The sequence below is a fragment of the Dromaius novaehollandiae genome, chromosome 28 (genome assembly GCF_036370855.1).
Source record: "Dromaius novaehollandiae isolate bDroNov1 chromosome 28, bDroNov1.hap1, whole genome shotgun sequence".
Classification (NCBI taxonomy): domain Eukaryota; kingdom Metazoa; phylum Chordata; class Aves; order Casuariiformes; family Dromaiidae; genus Dromaius; species Dromaius novaehollandiae.
Window position 1 is genome coordinate 4,692,024 of NC_088125.1, and position 25,743 is coordinate 4,717,766.

General features: G+C 63.3%; 2 protein-coding genes and 1 long non-coding RNA gene across 3 annotated transcripts; 1 reads left to right on the forward strand and 2 right to left on the reverse strand.

The window, feature by feature from the left end:
• Window positions 1-42: 42 nt before the first annotated feature.
• On the forward strand, window positions 43-3,161 carry LOC135323820 (uncharacterized). The gene is made up of 2 exons (XR_010385364.1): window positions 43-302; window positions 602-3,161. It is a non-coding gene; the product is annotated as an uncharacterized LOC135323820 (long non-coding RNA).
• CCNT1 (cyclin T1) lies at window positions 2,916-12,822 on the reverse strand. The gene is made up of 9 exons (XM_064498533.1): window positions 12,580-12,822; window positions 12,361-12,442; window positions 12,007-12,135; window positions 11,043-11,103; window positions 9,555-9,617; window positions 9,087-9,132; window positions 5,726-5,889; window positions 5,306-5,376; window positions 2,916-4,683 (listed from the first exon to the last, which is right to left on the reverse strand). The coding sequence occupies exons 1-9, from the start codon at window positions 12,753-12,755 to the stop codon at window positions 3,277-3,279; spliced, it is 2,199 nt and encodes a 732-aa protein (XP_064354603.1). The 5' UTR covers window positions 12,756-12,822; the 3' UTR covers window positions 2,916-3,276.
• Window positions 12,823-13,615: 793 nt separating this feature from the next.
• ADCY6 (adenylate cyclase 6) lies at window positions 13,616-24,125 on the reverse strand. The gene is made up of 22 exons (XM_064498519.1): window positions 23,799-24,125; window positions 22,371-23,205; window positions 20,981-21,130; window positions 20,755-20,876; window positions 20,554-20,665; window positions 20,349-20,476; window positions 19,225-19,383; window positions 18,984-19,125; window positions 18,780-18,908; window positions 18,249-18,274; window positions 17,998-18,145; window positions 17,293-17,390; window positions 17,138-17,225; window positions 16,946-17,062; window positions 16,708-16,866; window positions 15,954-16,129; window positions 15,851-15,880; window positions 15,626-15,755; window positions 15,250-15,513; window positions 14,629-14,833; window positions 13,946-14,070; window positions 13,616-13,874 (listed from the first exon to the last, which is right to left on the reverse strand). The coding sequence occupies exons 2-22, from the start codon at window positions 23,202-23,204 to the stop codon at window positions 13,746-13,748; spliced, it is 3,471 nt and encodes a 1,156-aa protein (XP_064354589.1). The 5' UTR covers window position 23,205; window positions 23,799-24,125; the 3' UTR covers window positions 13,616-13,745.
• Window positions 24,126-25,743: the final 1,618 nt, after the last annotated feature.

Consider the following 25,743-nt stretch of genomic DNA (forward strand, 5'->3'; position numbering starts at 1 on the left):
GTGTCGCACGCCGTTGGCCAAGCGGGCCGTCACTCCGACAGGGGCCGGCCACGCCCCCGGGAGGTCACGTGAGGGGGCGGTGGGAACCGACACGTGGGCGCGGGGCCGCCGCCGCCTGGGCCCCGCCGCCGCCAAGGAAGAGCCCGGGACACAGCGGTGCAGCTCGGCTGCCTCCTTTGCCGTTCACTTTTATTGATGTGGATAAATACACAGCGAGAGACAGCGCCCGCGAGCGACCGAGCACCGGCGCCGGGCCCGGGGATGTCCTTACCGGGCGCCCTTACCGGGGGCTGCTGCACCCGGTGAGCGGAGGCAGCGCGGCCGCGGCCCCGCGGCGGGAGAAGGGGGGTCGCGAGCACCCGACAGCCCTGAGTGAGAGAGGAGAGATGGAAGCGGGTTTCGCGCTTTAGCTCCGGGAAGACAGAAGCTCCCGGGGGCCCCAGGGGCCCCGCGGCCTTTGCCCCTTCCCCGGCGGGGGGAAGCCCCGACCCCTTACAGGTTGGGGCAGGTAGCACACGTCTATCTGGTTTAAAAAGTTTCCCGAAGTTTAAATATTTATAAATGTTTAAGAATAATACTTAAAAGCACCTTCCTTATCCAGGCTTCGGCCCTCGCTCCCGGCGCTCGCCCAAGCGGGGAAGAGGAAAGCAGCAGGGGAGGCTCCCGTCGCCCCCGCGACCCCGGAGACGGCAGCTATAAACCAAAGCAGCTTTAGGTAGAAAGGGAAACCCTGGCTCTGTGCCCTACCGGGGGCAGCAGACCCATGTTCCCTGCCCGCGGGTGACACAGGCCCCGTGCTCCCTGCCAGGAGGAAAGACGCACTTTGGGGGGGCCCAGGAAAAGCGTCTGCGCGTTCAGTACGGCCTGAAGCACGGCAGCAGGAAACCCAGGGACACCTGAGCCCGCGTCCAGTGACCGCCCCGGCCACCCCGAGGGCCTTCACGCCTCCGGCTCACCCCAAAGCACCAGCTCGCAGCCCCGCAAACCGCGAGCGAAGCCTGAAACAAAGAGACGCGGAAATCGCTCAGAGGATGCTTCTGCGGGGGCTGCCTGCGAGGCGGGGGCATGGGCACCAGCCTTGCCCCCATGCATGGGCCTGACGGGCGCTGAACGCTTAAGACCGGCCTGGGAGATGCCTTACGCGGCAGATCCCCAGCCAGAGCAGCAGCCACCCTGCAGTTAAGGCTTTTGCAGCAACAAGAACCAGGCGCGTAGCTAGTCTTGAAGATGCTCAAGTTTTCCAGGACACACGCAGAGACTCGCGAGCACGTGACATCGATACCTCGCTGCAGCCGAGGTAAGGAATCGCTCCCTGCTGAATAACGGAAAGGGCAGCGCGATCTGCTGCAACGCCTGACAAACCACGCCGCAACATCTCAAAGCACCCGCGTAAGCAAGACAGAACTCTCTGCTGGGAGCCTCAAACGTAAACTCTGCACTTGAAAAGTTATCGTGGTGGTTGACCAGCCCCAGCAAGCTGGCACCGGCACGGCTTAGCATTACTGATCACTCTAAAACAAGCAGAACTGGATGTAGAACAGAGTTTCACAAAAACATATGGAGACAGTACATTTATTGAAGTTTGGAAAAGTATAGTCTGAGAACAAAATAAGTCAGCTTTTCCAAAACCTTAGACCGAAACTTCTCACCTCCAGCTGGATTCCCCGTTCCGGGATCTAGGTAGCAGTAAAAGCTGCGTTTCCAGCGTGGTGAGATAACAGCAAAGTGCACACAGGATTCCCTGAACGAGCTCCCCCACGGCCCGGGCAGGAACTCGTGCCTGACACTGGGCCCAGGGCCGAGGAGGAGCAGCAGTCCCTCCGAAGCCGCCCATCCTGCCTGTTTTCATCTTATTTCTCAACTGGAGAACTCGCTACAGCTCCTCTCAGATTAAACCCTGCACAACTACAGAGCACGTCTGTCGAAGTACTTCACGTTTGTACCTAGGCTAGGCTCTACATGGCTTATATGCTCCAAACACTGTTACTCAGGCCGTACCCTGCACCTTCCCACGCAGCCATGCGCCAGCAGCGCCCTGCCCTGCTGGGGACGGGCGGGAGGGCGTTACGTCTTGCGCTTGGGCAAGTGGCCTCCGAGGTTTCGCACTACGCCTGGGCACGAGCTGCTCCGCGTACGAGGCCCCTCGTGGGCAGCTCATGTGTCCCCTCTCCCTAAAACAGCCACCGGAGGTGACAGACAGGTCCTCAGCCAAGCCCGCAGCCACCGCCTCGCCCTGGATGTCCACATCGCACCACTACTGCGAACGCCCCAACACTTCTGCCACCCTTTCCATAGCCAACGTTAAGAATCATGATCCGCAACGCGACTCAAACGTGCCCCGTGCGCAGCTCTCCCCGCTCGCACACCCGTTCCCCTCCCCTGCATCAGCTCCGCAGCGCCAGGTGAGCGAGGTCTCCCGGGCACCGCACTGACTCCCGGCCCTTCTGCCGGGCAGGCGACACGCGAGGTGAAGCTGGCGAGACTCCTCCACCATCGCCCCAGCAGCCACAACCTCCAACATGCTCCCTCCTCCCTGAACCGCCACGGGGATTTCTCAGCAGAAGCAGCGCGACCTGCCACACAGCCTCTCATTCAGCAGGAAGGAAGACAGCCTAAATGAGAGCCACTGCTGCAGCTGAGGAACCCGAAGCAACAGCAGGCAGAGCAATTCCGAACTACCCCGAGTCGGCAGCAGCTGGGATCTCCTCTACTGCCCCAGCCGAGCTGCCTCCAGTCCTGCCCTCTCCACACACCGCTTCCTCTGCTCCATCCCCAAAAGGCTCCTGAACCACTTCCCGTTGCCAACGGCTCGACTGGAGCCTCCTGACCAACCACGGACGCGGCCTGAGCCCCGCACGAGGGTCCCCTGCAGCACCTGCCAGCGTTACAAAATTAAAATGAACAAAACACTAAGATATAAGTTACTGCTTAAATTATTTGTAAAATGTCTTAGATTTTCTGTGACACATTTTAAATACCCCCCAGGGCTCCCCACAGTACATGATCCCCAGAGGGGGCTTCAGTTCCAGCAGGGACAGACCCCACCACTAACTGGAAGTCGGTGGGGGAGGGAGCGAGGAACAGAGAAAGGGTTTCTTATCCTTTCACAGCTTCGACAACTCCGCGCTCTAAATACCAATAATAAAAGTTATAATAAAATAGTTCTTCGTGAGGCAGTGGAGACCAAACAGCCCTTTCCCTCCCCTGCGGGAGCAGCCCAGGTTTCGGGCTCGGGCAAGCAGGCTCGTCTGTACAAACTCAGTAGTAAAAAGGGCTTTACTTGGGGAGCGGGGGGAGCGGAGGGGGGGGTTCCGACGGCAGCGGGGGCGGTCGGGGTTTGTCCGTGTTGGCGGCTCTGGAGCTCACGGCAGCCCGGGGGGGCAAGTACGAGTGGAATTCGAAGGCAGGGGGCCCGGTGGGCTGCATGCCCTGTGCACTCAACAGCGAGTGCAACATATTGACTGTATCCTGGTAGTCACTGGCTTGGTTTGTGCTGTGCCCGTTGGCCCCCGCGGGACCCTTGTCCAATTTGCCGTGGGGACCCCTGGCTTTGTTGGCCGGGGGCAAGGAGATGCCACCCGCCTCCGAGCTGTGCCCTGGCAGATGGGCTGCGCCGGACAGGTGGGGGTAAGGAAACTGCATGCCGGGGCCTTTGGAGCTTTTACTGATTTTGGGCTGGTGCTCGTGTGCTGCGGCTGCCGCCTCCTCCGGCGGGGGCCTCTTGCGGGAAGAGCCAGACAGACTGTAGCTTTTGTGGGGCACGGTGCTCTGCTGGCCGCCGTGTTTAGAGTCTCCCGGCCGCTTGTTCCCCACGTTGCTGGGGCCAGCTCCGAGCGGGACGTGCAAGTGTTTGTGAGAGTGGTGGTTGTGATGGTGGTGGTGGTGGTTGGAAGAGTGGCCCTTGTGTTTCTCCTTGTGATCGCGGCTTTTGCCGCTGCTCTCGTCCGAGGAGCTGTGCCTGTCTGCAGCAGTTGGCACCTTGATCCGCATTTTTATCTCCTCCTGCTTAGAGGAGAGTGGTCTGTCCCCGCCTCCCCCTGCCACCGGGATCCTCAGCTTCAGAGCTGAGGCTTTGTCACTCTTCTCAGGGGCAGGGCGCTCGGGGTTCTCCGAGCCACCGATGGGGATTTTCAGGATGATTGGAGAGGGGTTGCTGTCCTGCTGGACTTCTCTCTCCCGCTGCTGTTGGACCAGGAGGTTCTGCGCCGCGTAGGCATACTGAGAGCGCACGTTGGCCTCCATGTTCTCCAGCTGACGCTTCTGTGCCGCCAACTCCTCCGCGTGCTTGGCCCGGTACTCCTTGAGCGACACCTTTGCCGACGGGGCATTCTTGCCACTCTGCTTCTGATAACCAGCGCCATCTTGCTGTAAAGGATGCTCGGCAGCTGAGGAGCTTTCGTTAGTCCTGTGACTCTGGCCAGCCTCCAGCTTGGGGGGAGGATGCTGGGAGAGCCAGTGCTCGGGCTGGGACACATCCGCACCGCCCTGGTCGCTGGGCGAGTCTGCTGCGGCTGGCAGAGCTGGCCCTGCTCCGGCAGTCGAGGACGTCGACATGCTCATTAAACCTGCGATGTTCATGTCGGAACTGTTGTTCCTGGAAATCATGTTGAGGATCGTCTGCTCCGAGAGGCTCTCATCTTCGCCGTGGTCGTCAGCCTTCGACTTCCTGGCTGCTTGAGAGGCCTAGAATAAAAGCAGAGACCGGTGATTTAGTTTGTGCTGTCACTAGTATGGTAGACCACTAGGGAGGACAAAAGCATAAGTTATCCTGCTGGCTGATCTAACAACAGGCCTAACATCTCCAGTGGCAGAGGCCCAAAAGAGCATTTTACAGAGCGGAACACGCTCATTGTACGGCACAGACCCCGACAAAACGCAGCCTGCTCTGCAGCGCCAGGCAGCAATCACGAGCAGCAGGGAACAGACAGTCTGGCTGAGCCTGGATGACGTAATGGCCAAGCAGGCAGCTGGTGTGATGCAACGGGCTCACTGTGCAGTGCAAGCTCTGATTCAAAGACAGGCCCACTCTGCCCCTACTTCTTGCAGCAGAAGACCCCACCCAAACACAGAAGCAGGGTTACTACATCAGTTGAAAAAACAAGGTCTTTACAGAGTTCATTCAAATACTGAAGACACATTTTGCAGACCCACAATGCTCAGATTCCCCCCCCCCCAACACACACACACACCCTTCACACGCTGTCTTGTATTGTGCTATCAGAGACGCCACACAGCCTCATGCACACGTAAGAAATCAGAGCTTGCGTTCTCCTGCAAGCAGCAACAGCGCAAAGCAGACTCTTACCCGCCAGTTCCGGATACGTTTAAGCCGGTTGGGAGTTTTCTCAAGGATCTGCAGGAATTCATGAGTCAGTTCTGCAAAGGAGACACAAACACAGGCAAGATGGTTAGGGACACACAGACCTGCCCTCGCCTAGCAGGGCAACCCCCTGCTTACTGATGAATGGAGCTACTGATGAGATGGAGCTATTCCAGGAGGGGAAATACTGAGAGCTAGTACCACTGACCACATTTAAACTCGTCTCACTGTGTGCCTTTTGCCATCTCTATTGTACCATAGAAGCTGCTGCACTGGAAACCTTGGCAAGACCAGAAGCCCTTGAGTCCATGAACTGGCCAGTGGCCATGTTTGAATGGCAGACCCAGGAACAGAGATGCCAAGATAACATAAGAGCCTTTGGGGGGACCTTGCTCCAAAACTTACCATCTAAGAGCTCCAGAGTTACAGTGCCATCAACGTATTCCCACCAGTGCTTCCCGTCCGTGGAGACTGGGATCTCCCAGTTGGACCACTTACAAGCCAGGTGGATACAGACGCAGGCCACAACGGGAGGGGTGTACTGCAGGCTGAAGGTGGTCAGGTGCAGGCTGACGTCACCAGCAGGGAGAGAGAAACAGAAAGCCATGAACTCCCAAGCCTGAACCTCAGCACACACAATCGCCCGCTGAACAGACACTGCGGAAGAGGTGGACACGGTGGGGAAGGTCCTGCAATTCCTCCCCCAGCACAACCCTACTGTTACAGGCGTCTCTATCCTGCTCTGCCAATTCACGTGTTAATTCCCTGTTCTGCTCCAGCCAGTTTGGGTCCAGGCACCTCTGTCAGCTCAAGGCTCTGTGGCTAGTTCAGGAGTGGCAAGGCACACTGCTGTCCCGCTGAAGCCCTCCTCCAAGGGAATAAGTGAGCAGCTGGGTTATCTGCCAACCCCTAACCTCTGTTGTGGGCTCTGTTCAATCTGAGAAAGAACTCAAACGTTTCCAAGTGCAGCTCCTGGGAAGCCAACATCGCTGGTGAGGGGCATTGCTACCGTTCCAAGAACCGACAGTGCAAACAAGGAAGCTCCTAGGATCTATACTCATCCCCCCATCTGTCCTGAGGGACACTAAGAGGAGCAAAGTCTCACATTCATGTCAGGGGATGTTTAACGGAAGCACCATCTCGCCTTAGGGTCAAGATCTGTTTCACAGTTAAAGGCAAACTTTGTACAGATCCACACAGATTACACTTTTTGGAGTTATCCTGAATCCAGCCTGCAGCAGGATTTGGCCTGTTTTGTATGAAAATTGCAGCATGCCTCACAATCCACATCACTTATTCTCTGATTAAAAAGCAGGTACTACAAATCACCTTCCTGAGAACACATGTGCTCAACTAGCAAACTGGCCCTTCTAGGCCTTTAGGAAGGCTCTGGACTTTCCCAAAACATCTTTAGGAAAAGGACTGAAGCTCCTGCTGTAAATAACACTGCGCGCTGACTGCATGTGAAAAGCTTCCAATTGTTTTACTACAGGCAGGCTCACGTAATTCTAGTCATCAGCTGCTGCAGAGCCAACTCGGGAAGGCCCTGCTCCCCCCCAGAGCCGCTCTGCATGCGGCACGGCAGATTAGCGACTCCGCAGCGTTTAACGGGGAGCCTGGCCACCTGTCAAGCACTCCGTGAGTAAATGAATTTGCTACGTGGCAGTTTGGACGTCAGTGCTGGGGAAGGTGGTCTAGGTAGCGTTAAGAACAGAAGTGATCCTGAACTGTGCAGCACGAGGAACTCAGAGTAGACATCTGATTTGAGAACTGGGACGTGTTCAGCCCCACCAGCCCTACTCTTCACCTGCAGGAACACCAGGTTCACTACATCCAGCCCTCTTAAAAACCCGTGACGGCAAGTTCAGTGCGGGATTTGCCTGTTGTCACAGTAGTACACTAGCGAATCAGTCCTTTAAAGATGCTTCATGGAAACAGTGACACTGAGGACCCATGTGCAGTGGCAGGATGGCATTATCTGCACTTCTTCAGCATGCTCAGGTTACTTTAACATTTTTCCACCAGTGCATTGTGGACAGAGATATGCATCCATAGCTGAAAAGTCTGAAGCCATTTCAATGACATTGTACTTATCAATACACCAAAAAGTCAAACCCAGGAAATTCAGAGCAAGAAAAAACCTCCATCCAGTCAGCCAAGGTAAGAAGTGAAGTTAAGGTACACAAATAGCCTTAACTCTGCCCCATAACGATGCCAGAAGGGAACAAAAGTTAAAAATCTGTAGCTCCACCTGATAAACCTAGTTCGTCCCTCAAGTGTCTTAATCACGTATTTCACGGCATCACTTCAAGGCAAAATTGAGGCTGTCCGGATGATTTCTTTCAAGAATCTTTTCTGCCTGGATTTCTTTCAAGTGTAACCTTAACTCATAATCCCTTGGTTTTGCAATTATTGCTGCAGGGATAAAACATGTTTCAAGGATGTATTTACTTATATACTACTAACACAATCTTCCCTCTACGCTAGTTTATGCGGGAAACCTGCAACGCAGTTCTGCTGCGAAGACTTGCAGGCTTCTGAATACAGCGCCCTTTGGAGCTGCGTAGCATCTTTCAACAAAATCTGCTCACAGCAAGTTGTGGAGGTGAGCAGTTAACACTTCTCATGGACAGAGAGAGGAGGGAAACGACTTGCCCACGGCCGCACACATTTGCTGCTCTGCCAGGGTCTGGAAATGTTTTCTGACTCTGCAGTTTGACCTACGCTAGCAAGCGTGCGCTCCTGAAGGTTCGGCTACAACAGAGATGGCCTACTGCTTTTGCATCTTTACCTATAACCTGAAAATAAGTAATTCTGGAGAGAGTTTTGCTACTTCAACACCAACTAAATGCTTTTTGCCAGCACATTTTTTTTTTTAATTAAAAATGAAAACTTCATCCTTATCTAACCAGCACAGTTAGGCTAGACTTAAGCAGACAGAACTGAAGCCTAACCTGTCTCTCTCTCCTTCTAGAGAGTTATCCATCCTTTCATTTCTGCAAACTCTTCCTCAGAAACAGAAAATCTCCTGTTTCCTCAAGTTAGTCTTTTCCAAACATTAATTCCATAATTTGCCTGAAGCTGCCAATCCAGAAAGTAATTGATAATGTCAGAAGTCACAATACGAGGGCTGGAATCGGCATTATAGTAAAAATCCAGGTCTTACCTGACAGAACTATCCAGACCTCTCAAGGTAAAACCTAGGTGCCTCTTTCTTTTCCAAGACTGTCTACAGGCACTACAGACACTGTCCACAGGACCCTCTGCAGTCATTCCGGCCAGACAAGGCTATCGTTTCTGTCTTGTAACCTTTGGCATCCGTATGCAGCTCCCATTTTTCTTGCTTTATACTTGAGATCAGCCCTCTTTGGGTACAGAACATATCTGTTTGCAATCTGCACAGCACTTAATGCAGTGAAATTCTACTCACTGACCCCTGGGTACTAAATAAGCAAAAACATACACTTTCTCTTCAAGTCCACCCCCTACAGCTATTTCGTTTTGAACTTTCAACAACAGTCTAACTCCCTGTAAAAAGAAAGCAGTGATGTTCCAGAACATCCTACTTTTACCTGTCCTACCTGCCTAACTGATTTTGCACTTGTTTTTATTGGAAGCTAGAAAAAACAGAAACTTTTTCTCCTGCTCAACAGGACGGAGCAATCCCCCATTGCTCACAAACTAACCAGTCCCCCAGGGATCACCAGTAGCACATCTACTCCAGATAAAACCCTCTGTCAAATATGAATCAATGGTAAATAATAACCTGTTGGTAGCCATGAAATAGGAAGTTTGTGCCAAGTCCTTGCTGGCTGAAAGAGAAAAGGAAAGAGCAAAGAGTTAGTCTGGATATCCTGAGAAACCCTATTATGTTTAAGAACCACAGGTCTTTTGTCACCAGCACAGGAAAATAAGAGAGCCAACACAGTCTGACTAACTTCACATCACATCTAGAGAAGGCTTTTAGAAGTTACTGTACAGAGACGGTTTTGTGTTACACCGTGGTTCAGTACAGCCATGGCGTAACGTGAGGGACTTGCAACTCCATCTACTTTGAAATTCATTGTGGTGATTAAGGATACCGACCACAGGGCAGGTTTTTGTCAGTACCGATGACAAATGCAGCCAAACAACAATCTATTTTCACAGCTCTTTTCTATCAAGCTCAAGTTACTCGGAGGAGCAGCCCTCTGCAGCGGAGCACCACCAAGCCCCGACGCCCGAGGTCTCTTACCTCGCACGAGCTGCGTGCACTTCACCACGTGGGTATGTGGGTGGTCGATAGTGATCTCGAAGCCTGGAAGAACACAGACATACGGCCATCAGGTAACTAGCAGCACACTCCCCAGCTCCACGAACCTCGCGTTTCCTGCTCCTGGGGCACAAGCCTGGCTCTCCCCTTCCCTCCTACAGCCCTGCTCTCCGCTCCGAGGTGAGCAGGAATAGAGGAGCGCATTTTCCTTTATCCAGAAGACTCAAGTTCTCCAGTCACAAAACCTGAAGGTCACGGCTGCTGCCAGGCCTCCAAGCAGCTAAAATGACTTCTGTGCTTGAAAGACCTCACTGAAAACAAAACAACTATTAAGGATTTTAAAAATAGCAGGACAAAGTCTCTTACAGCAGCTGGGAGGAAGGAGAAGACAATAGCATTTGCTCAAAGGAATTTCTGTCACCCAAAAAGCTAAGAGGAAGCAAATGTCTTCCCTTTGAAGGAGCCTACCACATTAAAGTCAACTGAACTTAATCCTTGCTTCAGTTTCCTATTTAGTTTGTACATTATGGTTTAAAGAAAAAAATAATTAAATCGGTCCATGTGTGTAACAGATTTGGCTTCTTCTGTGCAGAATATTCTAGATGAACTGTGAAGTTTAAAAAAAAAAAAACAAGAAGGCAGCTGGAGAACCAAACACAGTACATCCAGAACTTGGACCACAATTCATCCACTGGTTTGCCAGACAAATGTGTGCAAGTCATCTACACATCTGCCCTCTTCCATCCCCTGGTAAATTAGGGATTATTAGAATTTACTTTGCAACCAAGTCAGAAATAACAAAGGCCTACTGAGCATTTTAAGAAGTGACGTGCTACATACAAACTGCCTCCCAAATTGAACAGTTGTTAAAAAAAAGTTTTAACGGGGCATTTTAGAAAGGAACAAGATACTCAATCTGACAGACAATCACAGCTCTTACTGTAGGCTCAGGCTCTGTTTTTCAAAAACGAAAAAACAGAAAGAAAACTGTGGCTGGGATAGTTCAGCTGAACGTTAAAAGAAAAAACAAAAAAAACCCCAGTGACCTAATCAAAATATTAACTTCAACCCAGGTTTTGTGAGACATCTCCCAGTGCAAACAGCTCCCATTCCTGGCCACTGGACTAGAGCATTATCGAGTTGAACAGCGTAAGAGGACAGTGACCAACGTCCGAGCAGTACAAACCTGTTGGGGAAGAGGGGGAAAGAGACGAGCCACACTTTCACAGTTTAATTTTTCTGAACACTGAACTTGACACAAGTTAAACCTGAAAAAATTGATATCCAAAGGAAAAACACAAGGAGTGGGTGTGAAAAAGAGTTTGTTGCCTGGACTCTTGCTTTCCCACTGGCCAGCTGTGCATCTGCCCTCCAGCTGTGGAGAAGACTGTGCAGTTAAGACTCTCCGCCCTGCGGAACACTCCTGGGTCTGGGATTCGTGTGGCAGCCCGTCCGCTTTGAAAAACTTACCCAGGGTCTGCAGTATTATGCTCTCTAGAATGACCAGGTCTTGGGCTTGTTGCAGGTAAGCCTGGGGTTGAGAGGACAGGCAAGTTACTCACGATGAGGCACTCCGTATAAAGCCTGCACATTTCTAACACCCTTTCTCAGGGAGGCAAAAAAATAGCAAAGGGGAGTCTTTATGCCCCAATCTGGACTGGGGAAACTGGCACAGATTCCCTGCCAGAAAAGAGAAAGCAGAGTGCTGGGTGGACCCACTCCCCTGCTAGGTCTTGTTCTAGGGGATTGTTGCTTCAGGATCCGCACTGGCCCTTAGTCCTGGTCCCTCGAGAAGGGCTACGTGGCACGGGATGGCTACATGAGCAGTACAGGACGGCATTTAGCTTTTTCCTTAAGCTTTGGCTCCTGGATAAAGCTTCCCCTTTTCGGCAGGGTTGGCTACTCAGTTCCAGGTAAGGCGGGCTGTCTCAAGAGATAGGGAATTGGCAACATTCCTAATAAACCCACAACTAAACAAGCGGGAACAGAGCGGAATCAAACTGCACACATCATTTTCTGCTCTGCCACAGGCACTATTTAATCCCAGCAGCCAACATCCACGCTCTCCTCAGAGGCTTTTAATGCAGACACTGTTACACAGCACATCTCAGTCACATTTGCAGCAGCACAGCAGAAGAGAACAGAAGAGAGGTTGCCACAGAGCAGGAAAGAAAAGCCTTCTGCTGTACAGAAGCCAAAAAGCTCTCTGTACTATGAGAGCAGTTGAATTGAGCTGTAACTAACCATCCTACGACACAACCACTCATTTAGAGAGTGGATACTTATGAATGTGATTTAACGAGACGCTGTAGCCACGTGATCTAGTTATATCAGCAGAACTGCACAGTTCAGGATGCAGCACGCTTCCACCATTCCCATTCTCTGCATCTCCGCTCCTCACCTCACAGCGCGGTCCTCCCATCTCCACACTTACCTCGCTCCTCGTGTCTGTAGGAGTTTCCAGGGGGTGCAGACAGGCATGTGCTACCTTGATTACATGCTCCAGCTTACGAGGCTGCTCCTCCACCTTGGCTGCCAAGAACAGAGCCGCCGGTGCCACCGACTTCAGAGGAGAAAAACAATTTTTATTTTTAAAGATAATAAGTTCAAGATCAGAGCAAATAAGTTAGGACAGGTTTTTATGGCTAAGATAAACGCTCCTTTGGGAAAGGAAGGGAGCGCGGGCAGCGTCGTGAGGGACGGGGGCCCGTGACGGCCGCCGTTGGCGGCGCAGCACCCTGCCTCCCGCGGGCCCTCCCCCCGGGGCCGCGGGCAGGGGCGCACTTACGTTCCGGTGGAACTGGGTGAAGGACTGCACCATGTAGAAGCGGTGCACGTACACGATGGCCGTGTTGATGGTGAGCTGCGAGCTGGCGGCACGGTTAAGGAAACACCCCCCCCGCCGGGCAGAGCCCTCCCCTCCCGGCCCGGGCCTCCCCCCCCGCCCCGCGCCGCCCCGGCGGCGGCACTCGAGCGCAGGCTGCGCGGCCTAGCGCGGGCCGGATACACGTTGAGGCGCTGGCCCATGTCCTGGAGGAGGTTGGCGGCCTGCTGGCGGTATGAGAGCTCCTTGTCGGGGTCGAGGCCGGCGCGGCGCGAGGGGCTGCGGTCCAGCTGCTCGCGGGTGAAGTACCAGCGCCGCGCCGCCGCGCCGCCGGCCCCGCCGCCCGCCGAGGCCTCCATGGCGATCCGCGCCCGCGCGCGCGCACGCACGCACGCACGCACGCACGCACGCGCCTGCGTCACGCGGCGGGGCCGCGCACGCGCGCACGCCCCGCCCCGCCGCGCAGCACCGCCCCCCGACCACCGCCGCGCATGCGCGACGCGGCCTCTTCCCCCTCCACAACCCGGAAGTGGGGTGAGGTGGCGGAGGCTTCGCTTGGCCTTTGACCCTGCCGCCTTCGACCCCTGACCCGCGTCACTAGCTCGACCCATGACCCCACTCACCCCCCCCCCGGGCCCACACTGACCTGCGACCCCGGCCCTACCTATGACCCCTGACCCCGGCCATGCCCCCCCTCACACCCCCCTGACCCCACACCTCACTGGTGACCCCAGCCCGACCCCTGATCCCAACCCTGTGACCCTTGACCCCACACCGGGACCTGTAACCCTGCCTTGTCGATGACCCGTGACCCCAACCCTACCTTGGACCCCTGATGCCCCACTGTGACCCATAACCCCACCTTATCGATGACCCCTGACCCTGTGACCTGTAACCCCACCTTATCGATGACCCCTGACCCTGTGACCCCACTCCCACCCTGACCCCATCCCCATGACCTCTGACCCCCCCAATCCCGTGACCCCCCCATGCCCCCGCCAGGCCAGGCCACGCCGCAGCTCTTATCGAAAGTGAGGTTTATATATAATTTATCTGTACACACGCAGCAGTACCGTGCGCGCCCCCCCCCGCGGTGGGCCCCCCCCGGCGCCCCCCCGGCGCCCAGGACCGCTACAAAAAAAAAAAAGTCACTTTGTTAATTTTTTTGCATTTAAAAGGGGGGGGCGCTGCTGTCCCCCCCCCCCGCTTGGGGCCGGGGCAGGCAGGGCCCCCCCCGGCACCCCCCTTGGGTCCGTCTCTCCCTTTTCCCGTCCCCGGGGCGCAGTTCGAGGACGCAGCGGCGGCGGGGGGGGTCAGGGCCCCCCTTGCCCCCCTCCAGCGCGGCCCCGCTAGCTGCGGCCGGGGCCGGCGTTGAGGAAGTAAGTGGTCATCTCGCCCTTGCCCTTGACCTTGACGACGCCGCGGCACTCCAGCGCGTAGCCCTTGGCCGCCAGCACCTGGTACAGGTCGGCGGTGACCTGGGGGCGAGGGGGGGTCAGCGGGGGCGCACAGGCGGGCGGGGGGACGCGGGGGGGCGGGGGGGTCTCACCTGGATGCGGTCGGGCACCCCCGTGCTGTCCATGCGGCTGGAGACGTTCACAGTGTTGCCCCAGATGTCGTACTGCGGCTTGCGGGCGCCGATCACCCCCGCCACCACCGGCCCCATGTTCAGGCCTGGGGAGGGGGGGGGGGAGAGGGGCGTGGCATCACAGCCCCCCCCCCCACACACACACACACACCTCCCGCCGTGCACACGCGCGTGCAAGGGGCAGGATGTGCACAAGGGCCGGGTGCGCAAAGCGGGGGTTGTGCAAGAGGCAGCATGCACGACGCGGTGTGCAAGGGCCGTGTTTGCGAAGGGGAAGGGGTGTGCAAGGGCCGGGTGTGCAAAAAGGTGTGCAAAGCTGTGCGGGCAGAGGGGAAGGGGCTTGCAAAGGTCAGGGTGTGCAAAAGGGCATGCGAGGGCGGTGTGTGCAAGCGGGATAGGGTGTGCACGGGTGGTGTGTGCATAGGGAAAGGGGCTTGCAAGGGCCAGGACGTGCAAAGGGGTGTGCAAGAGCCGTGTGTGCAGAGGGGAAGGGGCGTGCAAGGGTCAGGACGTGCAAAACGGTGCGCCAAGGCCGTGCGAGCAGCGGGGAAGGGGCTGGCAAGAACCAGCCCGCGCGACAGCTGTGCGTGCAAGTGGGGCCAGGCGTGCAAGGGGAAGGGGCGTGCAAGGGGGCTCTGGCTCACCGATCTTCATCTGGAAGTTGTTGAAGGAGTGCTCGTTGATGTACTTCATCTGCTCCATGAGGTGCATGGCGTAGTCGGCCAGCGCCGCGACGTGGCTCCGGCCCTCCCGGTCGTACGTGCTGGCGTTGAGCCCCGAGGCCGCCATGTAGGTGCTGCCGATCGTCTTGATCTTCTCCAGCTGCCGGTACTTCTGCTCGCTGATGATCTGGGGGAGCCGGACGGCCGCGGCATCACCGCCCCGGCACCGTGTGGCCCCGTGTGCCCTGGCCCCCGGTGCACCCTGCTCCCCAGCCTGCCGGGCCCCCATCCCGCAGCATATCCCGCTCCCCGGCTACTCCGGCACCCGCACATCCCACCCCACAGCCTCCCCTGCACCCCGAACCATGGAGCATCCTGACCCACAGCCTCCCCTGCGCCCCGAAGCACGGAGCATCCCAACCCACGACCTCCCCTGCGCCCCGAACCATGGTCCATGCAGCTCCACAGACGCCCTGGCACCCGGTGCATCCCATCCTGGGGCCTCCCGTGCACCCCAACACACGGAGCACCCCGACCCACGGAGCACCCCACACCCCAGCCCCTCTGGCACCCGGCGCATCCCGCCCCACGGCCGCCCCGCACCTCGTCGAAGTCGGCGATGATCTCGTTGAGCAGCCGCAGGCACTCGACGCCCTCGTTGTTGGCCTCCAGCTCCACGTAGAACTCGGAGAAGTTGCTGATGGAGGCGAACATGACGGCCACGCACTCGCACGACTGGTAGTAGAGCTCGTCGTTGCGGCGCTCGCGGGCCAGGAAGTGCGCGGCCACGTCCTTGGGCAGGATGTTGTGCAGCAGCCGCCGGTTGTAGGCCTGCAGCTCCTCCATCTCCTCCTTCTCGCCCGTGGCCTGCGGCGGGGACGGGCGTCGGGGCGGCCCGGGGGCGGTTGGGGACCCCAGGCCTGGTCCCGCGCGGAGGGGGGACGGGCTCGCTGCCCGCCCCGGCGTCGCCCCGTCCTACCTGCAGCTTCCAGAGGAAGTCGAGGCGGGCGGTGGACTCGACCTGCTGCGCGTGCAGGTACAGCGCCAGCGCGAAGACGGCCAGGACCACGGGCGTCACGTATTTCAGCGCCACCTTCCCCTCCGCCGGGCTGGGGGCACAAGGGCTCCCGCTGAGCCGGACCCCCCACCCCGGGACGGCCCCGTGTCCCCCCCGGCGCCGCCGGCCCCCCCCAGCCCCGCTCACCACTCGCCCTGGGTCCCGTTGAGCAGCGGCCTGCGGAGAGAAGAGCGGGGTCAGCGGGCCGGGGCAGCCGGCGGCGCGGGGGGACGGGGACGGGGACACTCACAGCGCGTTGGCCACCACCAGCAGGTCGTAGTTGTCGAAGAGGGCGGCCTGGGGCCCCTCCACCAGCAGCAGGTAGGTGGCCCCCAGGGCCACCATGAGCAGCAGCTTGCCGATGCTGCTGATGTGCAGGAAGACGGAGCAGGCGAGCAGGCTCAGCAGCACGCTGTAGCTGAAGTACTGCCCGAGAGAGGAGGTCGCGATGCGCCGGCGCCCCGCGCTCCCGCCCCGGGGCCCCGCACCGGCACCCGGCACCCGCGCGAGACCTGCACCCGCGGGGACCCACGTCCTGTGCCCATGCAGGACCCTATGCCCTCAGGGACCCACGCCGGCGCCCTGCACCCATGCAAGACCCTGCACCCGCGGGGACCCACATCCTGCGCCCATGCGAGACCCTGCACCTGCGGGGACCCACGTCCTGCGCCCATGCGAGACCCTATGCCCTCAGGGACCCACGCCGGCGCCCTGCACCCATGCAAGACCCTGCACCCGCAGGGACCCACATTCTGCATCCTTGCATGACCCCATGGCTGCAGGGACCCACACCAGCACCCATGCAAGACCCTGCACCCATGCAGACCCTTGCAGCCCCGGGGACCTGCACTGGCCCCCATGCAGGACCCCACACTCGCGGGCACCCGTTCCACCCCCTGCACCCACGCAGGACCCCACACTCGCGGGCACCCGTTCCGCCCCCCGCACCCACGCAGGACCCTGCCGCCGGGGGGGACGCCGAGGCCGCGGGGCGCCGCGCTCACCTCGGGGAAGTGGCAGGCCAGGGCACCGTGGTGGCAGGGCAGCGCGGCGGCGCCCAGCGAGTAGTTGAGGGCGCGGAGCTGGCAGGGCCCCACGGCCGCGGGGGTGACGTTGAGCTCGCGGGCGGCGCAGTCCCGCAGGGCCACCCGGCTGCAGGCGAACTGCGGCGGGGACGGCGGGGTGAGCGGGGCCGGCAGCCCCCAGCGCCGCGGCCGCCCGCCGCCCCCGCCCCGGCCCTACCATGTTGGCGAAGGCGGCGACGAAGACGAGGAGGATGGTGAAGACGCCGATGACGGTGCTGTGGGCGCGGGACTGGACGATCTTGCGGGAGAGCCGCTGCAGGGCGGCGGGGAAGAGCTGCGGGGCGAGAAGGGCCCCCCGTTACGCGGCGCGCCGCCCCCCCCGTCCCCGCGCGCCCGCCGCCGTACTCACGGTGACGCAGGAGTAGACGGCGCAGACGAAGAGCACAGCGGCCAGGAGGACGAAGATGCAGACGTAGAGGCCGAGCATCAGCGGGGAGCTGCGGGAGAGGCGGGCGGTGAGCGCCGGGGGGGCGGCTGGGCGCCGGGGGGGCGCGGGGGACTCACCGCGGGAACACCACGAGCTGGATGCAGCAGATGAAGCAGAAGACGAGCAAGGTGCAGGCCACGTAGCCGCCGAAGCGGTCGTCCACCTTCTTGGAGTACTGCGGGGACAGAGCGGGCTTAGCGGGGCCGGAGGGGACCGCGGGGATGGGACGGGACGGGGGACCGCGGGGATGGGACGAAGGGGATGGCTGGGGACCGCGGGGATGGGACAGGACGGGGGACCGCAGGGATGGGACGAAGGGGATGGCTGGGGACCGCGGGGATGGGACGGGACAGGGGACCGCAGGGATGGGACGAAGGGGATGGCTGGGGACCGTGGGGATGGGACAAGATGGAGGGGGACGGGATGGAAGGGTCTACAGGGATGGGCTGGGACAGAGGAGGATGGAGGGAACCATGGGGACAGGATGGGATGGAGGAGGACCACAAAGGCGAGATGGACAGGGATGGAGGAAACTATGGGGATGGGATGGAGGGAGATGGGACGGGATGAAGGTGGATGGGATGGAGGGGACCACACGGACAGTACAGGATGGAGGAGGTCGAAGGGGACCACGGAGACAGGATGGAGGAGGACAGGATGGAGAGGAGCACGGGGACTGGACGGGACAGAGGGGGACCACAGGGACGAGACAGGACGGAGGGGTTGGAGGGGACCACAGGGACAGGACTGGAGGGAGGGGGCCCGCAGGGCTGGCCCCACACCTTCTTCTCCAGCTCGGGCGTCTGGAAGGTGAGCAGGAACTTCTTGACGTGGTCCTTGCGCAGCTGGTCGATGCTGCGGGCGTCGATGGCCCGGCTCAGGAACTCGTCCACCTCGTCCTCGGGGTTCAGGGCCTCCTGGGCGCTGCGGCTGGGGGTGGAGGCGGGTGAGGGCTCCCCACGGCGCGCTGGGGTCCGGCCACGGCACCCCGGGGTGCAACCTCACCCAGGGTCCCCGGCGCGGGGACACTCACTTGTCCTTGCTGGAGTCATCGATACCCTGGGGAGAAACAGGGGAGATGGGGGGGTGTCAGGGACACCTGCAAGGATGGGGGGGGCCCCCAAGGGTGAAGAGGATGGGGGGGGCATCCCCAGGGTCTCCAAGGATGGGGGGATCCCCAAGGGTGACAAGGATGGAGGGGACACCCCCAGGGTCACCAAGGATGGGGGGATCCCCGAGGGTCTCCCAAGGCGGGCGAGGAGGGGGGATCCCCAAAGGCTGCTGAGGATGGGGGAGCAAAGGGTCCCCCAAGGATGGGGGGGGTCCCCAGGGATCTGCAAAGGTGGTGGGGGGCTCTTGGGTGCCCTGATGCCAGCAATGATGGGGGGCACCCCCAGGGCCGGCAAGGAGGGGGGGATCCCTGAGGATGCAGCCAGGAGGAGGAAGGAGATGCGAGAAACGATGGACACCGCGGGAAGGCAGCGCACGGCCGATAGGGCGCTGGGACCCCCCCCCCCATCCCCGGGGACCCCCCCATCCCCGGGGACCCCCCCCCGTCGCTCACCATCTGCCGGAAGGCCTTGGAGTCCTTGGTGCGGGAGAAGGAGCGCTCGGGCACCCAGCGCGGCGCCAGCCCCTCCGCCGAGTTGGCGCGCGCCCGCTGCAGCTTGGCCAGGATGGCCTTCTCCTCCTTCTGCGGGGCGACGCGGCGGTGAGGGGCGGCCCCACGGCCCCCGGCCCCCCCACCGCCCCGCGGCCCCCCACTCACGCGCTTCTGGCTGCAGCCCACGATGAGGAAGGTCTCGATGTTGTGCTCCTTGAGGTAGGCGTTGCGCTCGCCGCCGTGGCCCGGCTCCACCTCGTAGTCGCCGTTCAGGTACTGCAGCGTCGCCCAGGTGATGTGGATGCGCCTGGGGACGGGGGGGGGGATGCACTGAGCCCCCCCCGGGCCGCGTGCCCCCCCCCAGCACCGGCACCCGCGGGCGAGCCGCCGGCATCGCCCCGCTCACCCGGCCTTGCCGCCCGCTTCCATGTGGTTGGCGAGGGTCACGTCGTTGGACCAGACGTCGAACTGCCACTTGCGCAGCCCCAGCACGCCGCAGTGCACCCGCCCGCTGTGGATGCCCACGCGCATGTTCACGTTCACCCCCGTCACCTCGCGCACCAGCCTGCGGAGGGGCACCGGCACCGCGTCACCCCGCCAGCGCCGGGGCACCGGGGACGCGCGTGGCCTCACCGGGGCCGTGCACAACCCAGCCGGGGCCACGCACGGGCACCTGGGATGAGCGTGGCCTCACCGGGGACGTGCACAACCCAGCCAGGGCCATGCACGGGCACCGGGGATGAGCGTGGCCTCACCGGGGACGTGCACAACCCAGCCGGGGCCACGCACGGGCACCGGGGACGCGCGTGGCCTCACCGGGGCCATGCACAACCCAGCCAGGGCCACGCACGGGCACCAGGGATGAGCGTGGCCTCACCGGGGCCATGCACAACCCAGCCAGGGCCACGCACGGGCACCAGGGATGAGCGTGGCCTCACCGGGGCCATGCACAACCCAGCCAGGGCCACGCACGGGCACCAGGGATGAGCGTGGCCTCACCGGGGACATGCACAACCCAGCCAGGGCCATGCACGGGCACCAGGGATGAGCGTGGCCTCACCGGGGACATGCACAACCCAGCCAGGGCCATGCACCGGCACTGGGGACGCGCGTGGCCTCACCGGGGACGTGCACAACCCAACCGGGGCCACGCACGGGCACTGAGGACAAGCGTGGCCCAACCAGGGTTGCACTAGCACCAGAGTCATGCACAACCCAACCCAACCAGGGCCATGCCCGGGCACCTGGGACGTGCGTGGCCTCACCAGGGACACACACAACCCAACTGGGGCCATGCACAGCTCAACCAGGGTTGCACCGGCACCGGGGACATGCACAACCCAAGCAGGGCCACGCACAGGCACCAGGGATGTGCGTGTCCTCACCAGGGCCATGCCCAACCCAAGCAGGGCCATGCCCGGGCACCAGGGAGGTCCGTGCATGAGCACCGGGGACACGCACAACCCAAGCAGGGCTGTGGTGGCACCGGGGCCGAGCCCCAGGGACGCCGGGGCGCCCGGCCCCACTCACGAGATGGCCTCGATCATGTCGACCCCCATCTCCACGCAGCAGTGCGCGTGGTCCCCGCGCGCCTCCGGCAGCCCCGACACGCAGTAGTAGCAGTCGCCCAGGATCTTGATGCGCAGGCAGTGGTTCTCCTGCAGGGAGGGGGCACGGGCAGGTCAGGGGGGGCCCGCGGCCGCCCCGCCAGCCCCCCCCGGCCCCCGCCGCTCACCGCCGCCAGCTTGTCGAAGCGGGCGAAGAGCTCGTTGAGCGTCATCACCAGCTCCTGGGCCGTGCACTGCGAGGCCAGGCTGGTGAAGCCCTCGATGTCCGCGAAGAGGATGCTGCCGGGACGCAGAGCGCGGGATGGGGGGGCGCCGCCCCGGCCCCCCCGCACCGCCCCGGCCCCCGCGCGCGGCCGCCCGCGCCGTACCTGACGTTGTCGTGCTTCTGGATGTAGATCTTGTGGAACATCATGTCCTCCTTCTTGGTGTTGATGTCCTCCTTCATCTCCATGGCCACGTGCTGGGGCAGGACGGAGAGCAGCAGCCGCTCCTGCAGCCGGCACGGACCATCAGCACTGGCGCCCGGTGCACCGGCGGCCGCCGTCCCATGCCGTGCCGTCCCATCCCGTGCCGTGCCGTGCCGTCCCGGCTCACCTGCTGCCGGTTCTCGCGCTGGAGGTGCAGGCGCGCCTGGATGTAGCCGCGGGTCTCCTGGAAGGCCTGCCGCTGCGACACCTCGGCCGGGTAGTGGGTGCAGACCCCCACCACGTTGGTGCACAGGAAGATCAGGGCGTTGGCGCTGAGCTGGCGGCGGAGGCGGGATCAGCCCGGCGCCCCGCGTCCCCCCCGCCCGCGGTGCCCGGCGCTGCCCGCAGCCCCCCGGACCCCCGGCTCCGCCACGGGGCAGCTCCCAGGGGCGGGGGGGCTGCAGGCAGGTGCCCCCGGCTCTGCACTGCGTGGGGCAGGGGATGTGGGGCAGCGGGTGCAGGGACCTGAGCACGTGGGGCAGGGGGACCTGGGGACATAGGGGGCAAGGGGACCCATGGCAGGGGGGCATAGGGGGTCCAAGGACCCAGGGCAGGGGGATGCAAGAGGAGAAGGGGACCAGGGGACATAGGGGGCACAGGGACCTGGGACAGGGGGACATAGGGGGCACCGGGACATAAGGACCAAGGGCAGGGAGACATGGGGACGTGGGGCAGGGGGATGCAGGGGGCCCGGGGACACTGGGGACACAGGGAGCGGGAGCGGCGGGGGGGCCGGCGCACTGGGCCAGGCCCCGAGGGGCCCTTGGGAAGCGGAGGAAGCCGGGGGAGGGCCGGGAAGCGGCGACGGCTGCGGCGGGAGCGCTGCGGTTTCCCCCCCGCCGCGTCCCCCATCCCCTGGGACCGGGGCCAGGGCTATTTATAGCCCCGGAGCCAGATCCTCCCCCCCCGGGCGGACGGGCCCGTGGGGGCTATCCCACACCGGGAGGGGGGGGCTCCACGCCGGCCCCATCCCGCACCCCCCCGGGCTGCGAGCTTCCTCGCGCGGTGCCCCGAGGGACCGGCACGTGGCCCCGCGCCGCTGCCAGCCGGGCCGAGGGTGACGCCGCCGCCGCCACTGCCACCGCGGGGCCGCGCAAGGGCCGCCCGCAGCCCCGGGAACGGCCCCCCCGGCCCTCGCACGCGCGCGGGCAACGCGGCCGCGCGCCAACGCGGCCCCGCGCACGCCGGGCCGGGGGCACGGGCGGCCCCGGGGGCTTCCGCCGGCCCCACAACGGGCGCTTTGTGGGCGCCCCACAATGCAGGGCTTGTGCGCGGCCCCCGGCCCGGACAAGGGGCCCCTTGACCCCCCCCCGGCCGGGGCGGCGGCGCCCGCGGGACCCCCCTCGCGCCGGCTCCCGCGCCCGGCCGGCCGGAGGAGGAGGAGGAGGAGCCCTTCCGGCCTCCAGAAGTTTCCAGAGAGCGAAAAAAAAAAAATAAAATAATGATTTTTCTTGCAGAAAGGGAGATTCTGCGGCCGCCGGCGCTGGGGGGGCCGGGGGGCGCCGGGGGGGCCCTACCTGCTGCCAGAGGAAGGGGTCGGCGGCGTTGCGGTGCCAGGCGATGCCGAGGTGCAGGGCGGAGAGCAGGGCGCCGGCCAGCACGGCGGCCCGCATGCGCACGGGCAGCAGCGTGTAGGTGATGTAGATGAAGAAGACGCTCCACCAGACGCCCTCGGAGGCGCTGCGGGGCGCCGCGGCCACGGTGCCCAGCGCCTGCACGGCCGCCAGCAGCCCCAGCACCACGTAGCTCAGCACCCCCATGGAGTCCTGCGGGAAGGCGCTGCGGCTGCACAGCACCAGCAGCAGCAGGAAGAGGGCCGTGGCGCCGGCCAGCGCGGCGGCCGCGGGCACCGCCGGCGTCCCGGGCAGGCACTGGAAGAGCAGCATGACGCCGCACACCAGCACCAGCACCCCCATGAGCACCGCCAAGCTGCTCTGGTTCATCTGGAAGAAGTAGCGCTGGTAGAGGCGCTCCAGCTTGGCCGACTGGAAGCGCTTGGAGCGGAAGACGCGCAGCACGCGGCGCCAGCACGCGCCGGCCGACAGCCGCGGCCCCGGCGCCTTGGGCGGCCCCTTGGCCTCGCCGTCCTCCAGGCCCAGCTCGGCCGCCTTGAGCCCCGGCTCGCCGGCGGCCCCCTTCCTGCCGTAGTGCTCGTCCTGCCAGGTGCGGCGGGGGACGGCGCGGGGCGGCCCCCCGGCCCGCTCCATCTCAGGGTGCTGCAGGCAGCTGACGTAGCGGGGCCCGCAGAGCGAGGCGCGCGGCCGCTGCTGCCCCTTCTTGCCGCTGCGCTCGCCCCATGCTGTCTTCCGCTCGTCCACCTTGGGCACCAGGATGCCGCTGAACCACGACATGCTGCGGGCGGGGGGGGGATTGGGGGGGGCTCAGCAAGGGTCCTGCTCGCCTGTGCATGCATCACCCCCCCCCCAAAAAAAGGGGGCATGCAGCCCCCAAAGTTGCCCCCCGCAGCAGAGCCCCAGCGCCGGGGACACCTGCCCCACGGCTCTGCCCTCCACCGCGCTGGGGGGGCCCCGAGGGGGTCCCCGGGGGGGGGGTCGCCGGGGAAGGTCCTCGAGGGGGTCCCCGGGGGGGGCGGTCGCCGGGGAGGAGGGTCCCTGGGGGGCACCGCGCCGCCGCCCCGCGGCCACCGCCGCCCCGGAGCGGGAGCAGCCCGCGGTTCCCCGGCTCCGCTCGTCTCCAGCGGCTCCGCCGGCCGCCGCGGCCGCCGGTGGCACCGGGGCCCAGGCGGGACGTGGCAGCGACGCGGAGCCGCGGAGCCTCCCCGGGCCCTGCCCGTGCGCCCGGCGCCGCGGGGCCTGGGAACGCGCCGGCCCCGGGCCGCAGCCGCAGCCGCCGCCGCCGCCGCCGCCGGGGCTCGGCCGAGAGCGGCCGCCGCGCAGCGCCGCCGCCGGCCCCGCGCCCCGCTCCGCCGCCGCCGCCCCGCTCACCTCCGGCTCCGGCCCCGCCGCCCCGGCACGGCCCCGCCGCCGCCCGCTGCTACACGGCGGCCGCGCCGCGCCCCCGCCGCTCCATCCCGCGCCCCGGCCGGGCCCCCGGTCGCGGCCCCCGCCCCGGCCCGGTAACCGCCCTCCCGCCCGGATCCGCTCCCGGGCGCTCCCGGCCGGCGGCCTTAAAGGCGCAGGCGGCGGCGGCGGCGGCGGCGGCCCGGTGCGGCCCGGTGCGGCGGGGGAGGCGGGGGCGGCGCGCGGGGCGGCGGGCGCGCGCGGGCGGGCGGGCACGGGCGCACCGGCGCCGCCGGGCACTGCGCACCGGCGTGCACACGCGCGGAGACCCGCACACGCACGCACACGCACACACACACGCACACACACACACACACAGCCCTGCACGGCCCCGTGCACACGCACACACTGCCCTTGCACGGGCACACGCGCGTGCACCACCCCCTTGCACACACACAGTCCCCTTGCACACGCACACACACGTGCAGCACCCCCTTGCACACACACACCCTGTGCACACGCACCCCTACACCCCCTTGCACACGCGCACCTGCAAACCCCCCACACTGCACGCGTGTGCACCCCCTTTGCACACCCGCGCACAAGCACTGTGGTGCTCAGCACCGCACACAGGGTTGTGTGTGACACGCTTGTGCGCAGACACACAGGGCTGTGCGTGTGACACGCGCTCGTGCACAGACACACGGGGTTGCAGGGGGGCTGCTCGCACGCGCAACCCCCTTGCACACGCACACACCCTCTTTGCACACCCTCGAACGCAAGCGTGTGCATGAGCACGGGGCTATGCACACGCACACACGCACACACACACACGTGTGGGTGCAGCACACCCCTGCCCCACGCAGGGTCTCCCGGCCGAGGTCCCGGCCCCACACCCTGGGGGCACCCCACAACCAGGGGCACCCCACAACCAGGGCCCCCCCGCACCCCGCAGCCCCTCGGCACCGTGGCCGGGCCTGGGCCGGGACCAGGGCAGCCGCGGCACCGGGGCCTGCGCACAGGCTGGCAGCAGGAATGCAGGCCGCGTCCTCCGGGGAGGCGAGATTAATGATTAATTACCAGCGCCGGCTGCCGCGTCCCCGGGGCGGGCGTCCCGGCGGGCCGGGGGGCCGCAGGGCGCAGCCGGGCGCCGGCGGCTCGGGGGGTCCCGGGTCCCGCGGGGGATGCGGCGGGGTCGCACAGCTCCGGCACCGGCGGGACGGGGGGCACCGGGGGGGCCGCGGCACCGGGCTCCCGCGCGACCTGCAGCACCGGCCCCGGCCGGGCCATGCCGGCCCTGCTCCGCGTTATCAGCCCGAACCCGCAGCGCCTGGATTAATTATTACAGGCGCCTCTCGCTCCTGGCTCCGGCCCGGAGCTCCGCTCCCGGCACTCATTAACCAGGAAGCGGCACCGCGCCGCTCCCGCCGCCGCGGGGAAACTGAGGCCGGGCAGCGGGGAGCCGGGCGCTGCTGGGCCCTGCCTGCGTCCCGCCCGGGCCCCGGCCGGATCCTGGCCACGCCGCCGCTCCGCAGGCCGCACATCAGCCGTGCGGGAGCTGCCCGGGCCGGAGCCTGGCCGCGTCAGGGCGCCCCGGGCCGGAGCTCAGCCACGGTGGGGGGCCCCAGGCCGGATCCCGGCCACACGGGGAGTCCCCGGGCGGGATCCTGGCCACATTGGGAGTCCCCGGGCTGGATCCTGGCCACGCTGGGGCTCCCCAGGTCAGATCCTGGCCACGCTGGGAATCCCAAAGCCGTATCCTGGCCACGCTGGGGCTCCCCGGGCCGGATCCTGGCCGCACTGGGATTCCCTGGGCTGGATCCCAGCCACGCCGGGGCTCCCGGTGCCGGATCCTGCCCACGCCGGGGCTCCCGGGCCGGATCCCGCCCGCGTCGCCCCGCGCGGCAGCAGGCCCCGGCGCTGCCGCCAT